The sequence below is a fragment of the Rhamphochromis longiceps genome, linkage group LG12 (genome assembly GCF_057381845.1).
Source record: "Rhamphochromis longiceps isolate RC_006_pf linkage group LG12, R_longiceps_female_GT1.1, whole genome shotgun sequence".
NCBI classification, from domain to species: Eukaryota; Metazoa; Chordata; class Actinopteri; order Cichliformes; family Cichlidae; genus Rhamphochromis; species Rhamphochromis longiceps.
In genome coordinates this window covers 10,106,083-10,114,535 of record NC_140568.1, presented here as the reverse complement: position 1 = coordinate 10,114,535, position 8,453 = coordinate 10,106,083, and the positions used below count along the sequence as shown (strand labels likewise).

The 8,453-nt window shown below is 38.9% G+C and overlaps 1 protein-coding gene and 1 long non-coding RNA gene across 2 annotated transcripts; one reads left to right on the top strand and one right to left on the bottom strand.

Moving 5' to 3' along the window:
- Window positions 1–334: 334 nt before the first annotated feature.
- Window positions 335–2,952, bottom strand: LOC146656909 (trypsin-4-like). The gene is made up of 6 exons (XM_085426994.1): window positions 2,831–2,952; window positions 2,415–2,671; window positions 1,183–1,259; window positions 1,026–1,087; window positions 611–750; window positions 335–524 (listed from the first exon to the last, which is right to left on the bottom strand). Exons 2-6 carry the CDS (start codon window positions 2,553–2,555, stop codon window positions 369–371), a joined length of 576 nt encoding a protein of 191 aa, XP_085283120.1. The 5' UTR covers window positions 2,556–2,671; window positions 2,831–2,952; the 3' UTR covers window positions 335–368.
- Window positions 2,953–3,712: 760 nt separating this feature from the next.
- Window positions 3,713–4,281, top strand: LOC146656908 (uncharacterized). Its single transcript, XR_014914185.1, has 3 exons — window positions 3,713–3,871; window positions 3,958–4,075; window positions 4,207–4,281. It is a non-coding gene; the product is annotated as an uncharacterized LOC146656908 (long non-coding RNA).
- Window positions 4,282–8,453: the final 4,172 nt, after the last annotated feature.

The following is an 8,453-nucleotide window of genomic DNA, read 5'->3' as shown; positions in this document are numbered from 1 at the left end:
TTTTAATGCCCTCAGTGCACGGAGGCCAACAGCCTCCACGTAAACATTTCCACCCCCAACAATCAACTCAGATTTATGAAGTCTATCATGTTCAGGCCCTGCAGCTGATTGGTGGCATGTCTGATCAGAAAGCCTTTCTGCATCTTCACAGTGTGAGTCTGAGAGTTTCTGAACAACAGGATGAGCTGCTACACACCTGACACCACATTCAAACACACACAAGCTGCAAATCTGACACAATATTTTAGACCAAAGAAAAAGGTTCACAATTTGCAGTTAACATGAAGATATTCTAGAGTAGAAACAACACACAGCACACAAGTTTCATGTAGAGATGATTGTTTATTCTGGATGTTATTTTCATTCAGTTATTTTCCATTATTTTGAGCAATTTTCTGATTTATCCAGTTCATGTCAGAACAAACATTCACAGTAACAGCTGGTCCAGTACAGACACGTTCAAAACCAGAACTGATTACACCATAAATCATGTTGTTGTAAATCACTCCACCACCAGAATCACCCTGAGAGAAGAGAAATGTAGTTTGTGCTCCCCAAAATATCTAAAACATACACAGATGATATACAGTAATATTAGCAGTTAACTAACCCCACGTGCATCTACTTGATGTTCTTCCAGACACAGCCTGTTGTTATATGGCACATATGCAGTACACTGAGAGTATCTGGTAGGCTCACAGTCAGCAACACACATGTCTGCACACTGAAGATTAGGTGGTTCATCAGGGACTAGAGAAAAAGGAAAAGAACAAAAGTTATTCATAATCTTTCAAAAGCTAAAATTGTGAGTAGAATGATGTTTCATCTTTTGTTATGTTTCCAAATGATTTTTAAACAAGGAACTTGGCGCACAGTATATCTACTCCAAAATTTACAAAAAGAAAAAAACTTGTTCTTCATTCAGTATTAAACAAAAAACATAAATGTAAGTATAAAACAGTCACAGAAACCGAAATCAGATTCTAGCATTAACTGTGAAATAATCAAACAAAATATGGTCTTACGTGTGTGGCCGGTGGCATTTACTCTATAACCACCAAGTCCTGCAACCTGAACGACGTCTCCTCTAGAAACAGACAAAAAACAAAACAATCATAAATTAATTTCACATCCATCCATGTGACATGAACACAAAATAAATCAATAAATCATATGATGTACTCTGCAGGCTGGGTATTTCCAGGTGGCTGAAGTGTTTCCAGGCTCCTTAGACAACCATGAGCTGGATGACTGAGAACCTACAAACACACACGAGCAGCAGTTTATTTAATGTAGCGGTGAGCACTGCCCAAACCAAAAACCAAAAATATATATTGTACCCTACTTCAGCCAATCAGCAGTCTTCATCTGTTTCAGCATCAAACACACAACCACAATTTGGAGAGAGGTGAGAGATCCACACACCTTCATGAGAGGAGCCACTAATGTAAACTAACACCACACATGATAATCATGGATCCTAACATAGTTGATACTTTTTATGTGAAGTCTGGCACTAAACCTCTGTGTTCCTGTCATACTGCATGTACTATATATACATGTAGCATATACAAAGCACAATAATTAAGCTGTTAATAATTAACAATGTCTTCTGTAAGTATTTCATTTTAAAATACACATCCATTCATGCATTAATGTTTAATGTGTGAAACATTTAAAAAGTTAGTTAAATAATAAATAAATAATAATAATAATGATAAAAACCCTCTGTAAAGGACTTTTGGATTTGATGCTTTATGTCTGGATCTTGTGCTTTTGCACCATCTGGTGATGAACAGTGGAATGTAGAGTTGGTTGCATTTTTGGGTCTCCACCCAACCCCTTTTTTGCTAGCACACATGGTTAGCTCCACACATGGAAAAAGTAATGTTCAAAATTAAATAAGTGCAAGAAATAAGTTAGAAAAAGATAGTAAGGCCACAAAGGACTATTTAGCCCCTCCTGGAGGTCAGCTTACTTTGCTTGTGTTCTTTAAATGTTTTATTTTCTGTGATTAATTACGTTGTGATTGATTTACACAAAGTAGAAGAATGCATTTTGATGTGATGTTTTTAAAAAAAATCGTTTTCTTCTTTGAGCAGTTCTCCCGGGTCGTCGAGACCAGAATAAACCCCGTTTTATAACTCTACATGGTGCCTACGTCAACCTTTGAAGGCGCTACACCCTCAAAAGAATCAGCTGTACAGCACATTTGCTGCTGTTGTTACCAGACACAAATATAAATGTGCCAAATTTTAGATCACAGGAAATATTTCTTAGAGCAGATTTTAAATCAGTAACTTTGCAAATTTAGAGGAAATGTTTTTGGACAACAAACGTGTCACATTTTAAACAGGGTTTAATCAGCGCTGACATACAGACATTTATGCGCTGGGTATAACAGACATGCTTACCGTGTGAAAGGACCGCGGATGTCTTGGAGCAGAGAAACATGCTGTATTGTTGTTTTTCTTTATTGCATAAGCAGTGCCCGACTGTCCGAAACGCTCTGTGCGGGTAGCAAAGTCGGCTCCAACGCACCTGCAGGCATCCATTTGAAAGAAAGGTGTCGCTGCGGCTAGGCTCTCGGGATAGTCAGGCTTTTATTTATATTTGCGGCATTCTGGTGCGTTAAAACTAGCAGCCTCTGTGTCCCGCTTGGATCACCATTCTGAAAATTCTGATATTTAAATAAAATGATGAATCGGCGAGTGATGAGGAGCCACGTAGATCCTAAAATGAGGTTTGATTAAATTAAACTCGTATGAACAGTGATGACGCGTTCCAAACAAACGATGCTTTCTACATGGCCAAATTGTGTGCTAACTACCTCACAGCGCTGTGTCCGGGGTCCGAAAAAAAAAGTTAAAACGATATACCTTGCGAAAGTTGTGAAGTGCTGAGGAAAATACTGTGTGTCTGATGGGGTGTTTTTATATAGGTGGACTTGGTTTCAGTTGACCTCTGACATGGAGAGATGAAAAGAGCAGTTTGTAAAGAAAAAAGGTGAAAAACTATGGAACTACAGTTGGGATGTGTGTGCTGGGATGCTCTTGATAAGTATGCAGCTTTTATTGTTTTATGACTTGTTTTGCTGACTGTTGGGGCCCTACCTGTAACCCCCTCTGTCTCATCAAGTCTTACTGTTGCAGTGCGTTTGTGTGGCTACTAGACAATTATAGGTTGCATTAAAGGAACATTGGGGGGTCGATACAGTGCTATTGTGGCTAGTTAAGAATATGTGGTTTTTAGAAGTATCACAAGAAAAGTTTATTTCTAAAAGGATACATGTTGTTTGTGGTACTCTGTTTTAAAAACTACTAGCCTCTGTGTCTTTCAGAGCACAAAAGAAAAGTGCTCCTAAACTAGTTAAAAAAGTGCCTTTATATTACTACTGAGGTTGAGGCAGTAACAAAGTTCTTTAAATCATCAGGCAAGAAAATCCAGAAACCTTGGGTTAGCCGTGGCTATCCGGGTCATCTGAGCCCGAATAGTAGTGATGTGACGTTCTCTATCGAGGCTTCAAAGCTTGTGTCGAGTAATTGAGGGAGCGTTTCTGCAATGCGCGTATCGAGGCTTGCTTCATTTATGGGAGGAGCTGAAAATGATGACGTCTGAAGCCTCGCTGCCCGGCTGTACCACGTGACTGGTTCAGGAAGTGGTTCGAACTTTGCTGCGAGCTACGACAGCGATATAAACCCCTCAGACTTCATTCAAAAATGTGGGTGTTTGATGGAGAGTTGCGGTTAGTGAGAATTTGGAGACAGTTTGGAGGTTTATGAGAGAAAGTCAGGAGAGAATGGAGCCAGCTAAGAAGAGGAGGATATCCTCACCTGTGTGGGAACATTTTGATCTTATTCCTCCCAACAAGGTATGTAAATTTCTACAGAAGATGTATTTCCATAATACTGATGGTGCAATACAATTTATGTTAAGCTGTCTTTACTTTTGTACAAGGTGAAGTGTTTGCTATGTGCCAGGGAGCTGGGATATAACAACAACACCTCATCCATGCTTAGGCACTACAGAGCTTTGCATGAGAATAAGGGGAACGCCGATTGAGGAGCAAGACCAGGTGAGCCATCAAATGCAATGATAATATAGCATGCAGTAATGTTGCTAAATGATATAACAATATTATACAACTGTTATAAGTTATGTGTGTGATATTTATATTTGTGCTTTGTCTTTATTGTCTTTCCTCAGGAGAACAATCTCAAATAGATGAAGACCTGGTTAGCATGGTGATCGAGGACTCCCAGCCATTTAGCAATGTGGAGGACAAAGGATTCAAAAGATTTGTTAAATCATTAAATCCTAGCTATGTTCTCCCCACTAAAAAGGTCATAAAAGCAGTGAACATTTAGTTTTTACAGAATGTGAACAGGCAGAAGTGTGTAGCTGTCCATACCTCAACGTTACAAAAGCACAACTACTGTCCACACCCCAACCACACCTCACCTCACAGTAAATGATCATTTCCCATACTGCCAGTATAAATATACACAGTATACTGCCATCACTACAATATACATGTTTTACACACTCCTTTTGTTGTTGACATTTACAGGCTGTGTGCAAAAGGCCACACTCTTCAAATTCATGCCAACTAATATTTTTACGTCCAGTAGGTGTCCTACTAGAGCAAATGAAGCTTCAAGAAGCTTTGCGCTGGGATGAACCAATTGGATGAAAAGCTTCAGTGCTTCATGAAGCTTCATCCGCCCATCACTACCGAATAGCCTCCTTCTCCTCCTCCTGCACAGGAAATAATCCAAAGTCCGTTAAATTCAAAAGAGTCACTGAAATAAATGTCTGTTGGGTAAAACATGGTCAGGTTAAAAGCGAGCCGTTTAATGTGGCTGATAAAAGAGTACAAAAACAAAAGGCAGATGCACACAAGAAAGAACCTAACTAGAACTAAACTGGGAAAACTGAATGCTAAACACAAAAGGCAAAGAACAAAACCTTGAACGTTGCAAAAAACATAAACATGGAAACTCCTGGAGACATGGAACAACAGACAACTTGACAAAGAATGAACAGAAACACACAGAATAAATACACACAAGGGTGATTAGGGGGAAGTGGAAACACATGGGGAAACAGCTGACACTACTCTGACATAACGAGACAAAGGAAGCAAAGCTGACTACACTGACATAGGACACAGACCTTCAAAATAAAACAGGAAACATGAGACGCAGACAAGACAATATAAACTTGATAACATAAGACACGCAGCATGAAACACATAAAGGGCAAAGGGAGACTAAAACACAGGGGTAGAAGACACAAGGGGAATCTAAATAAACAAATGAGCTTAGATAACCTAATGAACTTAAAAATAAACCATAAACATCAAAAATAAACTAAAACTTAAAACGCTGGGTCAAAAGACCCAGGATCGTGACAGTGGGAGGTTGAAGCCTATCCCAGCTGCCACAGGGCAAAAGCAGGACAGGCTGCCAGTTTATCACAGGGCTAACACAATATATGTGATAGAAAATCAACTGAAATGTTTGATATTTATTTATAATAATAAGAGAATAACTACTATTTATAATAATATTATAGTTGTTATTATAAAATGTATTTATAAATATGTGTATATTTTTTATAACACCCAACATAAAAGGCTTCTTTCCAAACCTGAGCTGTTTCAGACGCTTCTTGAAATTCTGACTTCTCTGAACTCAGTGTAAGGTGTCTGCTCCCTCACTGCGGCTGTGCCTGGAAGTACTTCTGCTTCTTGTCTTCCCCTAATGCAGCTTTAAAGTATTAAGTATGAAGCAACAGTGCTTCTCTTTGCGCCTCTGAAATCTGTGTTCTCTCTACTGATAAACAAAAGAAACAATGTAAAATGTATTAATAAATCAGTAACAAAAATATAGCGTAGAAGGTAAGTAGAGATTTTCATACCATCTTCAAGCCTAATGCTTTTAAGTCCCACACTCAATGCAGCCTGACTCAAAACCTGATTCTAAATGGTTCAGCACAGACAGAGAGGCACAAATGTTTAGTATTAACCTAAGTTACTGATCATTTACAGTATTACAGAGTCTATCAGTCTTTGCATGAAGTAAACATTCCTGTAAGTTTCTAGCTGACTCTCAGGTGTCACAGGTGTGCCAGCAGGAAAGAGGGTCAATAAACCTGCATCCTGAAGTTTGTCATGCAGGATTAAAGGAGCCAGACTTTGTTCACACAGGTAGAATTTTATTTTACACTGACTCTGGGTAAGTATGAGTATCATACGGTTTAAATGAAGCGCTAGAACTAGCAGAAATTTATTATAGATCCATTGAAGCTAATCGGGATATTTACTGTGAATCTGTGAATGCGTTTAACCATGTTACTGGTAACTTCATTAACTAGTAACTTAGCAACTTAGTCATAACAGGAGTTAATATTTCTGTCTAGACACCATTTAAATAGTAACCGCTTTACCACAATATAAGATAACCTTTACACCGTAACTTTAAGCTAGCACCATAAAGACTGTAAAACACGTAATAATATCTACAAATGCATCTCAAAGCTCTTACATCAGCACTCGCAGTATTACTCAACACAACCACATTAACATTATTGAGTGCAGTGTTGGGGAGTAATACATGTACAGGTGTTAGGTATGTAAAGTACAAAATATGAGTAACCAGTTCGTCACAGTTACAGTTTAAATAGGTGATAATTAGAATACAGTTACTGAAATAAATGGATTACACAGCGGTCATTTTCTGTTTCATATGTTAGGCTATCCCACCTCTAATTTTGGTAATTAAACGCATTGCCGGAAACCCAAATAAAACACGTAATAAGAGTGTAGGAGCCATATGAGTTGTTTCCGTCTGACTAAGTGGGTTGGTTTAAATGGACTCACTGTATTGGTCATGGGTGTGGGGCGTGTCTCATGGGTGTGGTATAAGATAAATGTGGTTGCACTCACTTGTTCACAGCACCTAATGTGATGAGCAGAAGGTAGGGTGAGCACGAGGCAAAACTTTCTGTTGACCGCAACATACCGCAACATGATCGTAATATTATCGCAATATGAATGCAAATTGAACACAACGTGATCGCAATTGATAGCAGCTTGAATGATTGTGATATATTTGGACTGTAACTTGATGGTGTTTGTATATTTGTGCACTAATTGATGCCATAGACCAGTTTGTAATTTTGACATAGTAGCTAGTGCAGTTATTCGTAAGTTGCAGTTATTTGTTTGTGCAGTCTGTGCGTTTGTTTGATAGTTAATCCCATATGCTGATTTGTGGTTTGGACAGTTGCATGTGAAAATAAAGAAGCAAATGATACAGAAGTGTTTTGTGCGTTAATTGTTGCGCGTCATCGGTGTCCTCATGTTTAGCCTGCCGCGGCCACTGGTTGGAAGAGCCGCAACAAAGAGGCTCGAATGTACTGTTGATGTTGATGCCGTCAGTTACACAATGGACTCGGAGCCAGCACAACAGAGCCTGCAGCAGGGCAGGAATGCATTTCTTACTTGGAAATTCCAACACCACTTCACATTTAAAGAAGAAAAGGATGGGCGAATATGACTCACTATATAAAGTAGGCCAAATCTGATGCAAGTCTTTTAGTTTTTACTATTTCTTTTCCATATGGGAAATGAAGACAGAACACTAAACAGCAGTAACTTTTGTAGGGTTACTGAAGTTGGACTAGCTGGTATATAATGATGTGATCATTTATTTAACCCTGATTTTAACAGCTCCCAAAGAACCCCCACAGAGTCACTCTGTGAGCAGTTTGCAGACCACTTCAGGGGAAAAGTCAGCGCCATCAGATCTGACATTTTATCTAATCGCGATATGATTTTAAACACATCTGAGGGCTCGATTGTACCTGAGGAGACACTGGACAGCTTTGTCCTGGTTAATGCTGAAAACCTTAAGAAAGTTTTCTCCACAGTGAGACCCACCACATGTCTTTTAGATCCAATCCCCTCTTCACTCTTTAAAACACTGGATTTTTTGAAGCTGAGCTTTTATACATGATGAATTGCTTTCTTCAGCTGGGTGTCTTCCCTGTTGCCTTTAAAACGGCAGTGGTGAGGCCCCTTCTGAAGAAGAGCAATTTGGATTGTAATGATTTTAATAACTACAGACCTGTATCCAACTTACCATTTTTAAGTAAAATCTTAGAAAAACTTGTTTTTACTCAGATTAATGACTTTTTGAATGATAGACAGATCCTGGAGATATTCCAGTCTGGATTTAGGGTGAACCACAGCACAGAGACGGCTCTCCTAAAGGTTTTAAATGATCTTAGATGTAACTGGGACTCCCAAAAGCTCTCAGTCCTGGTGCTACTGGATCTAAGTGCAGCCTTTGATACAGTAGACCACGCTATTTTTTTTTTTTTTTTTTTTTTTTTTAAACAGACTGAAACACATGGTGGGCCTCTCTGGTGCTGTACACAACTGGTTC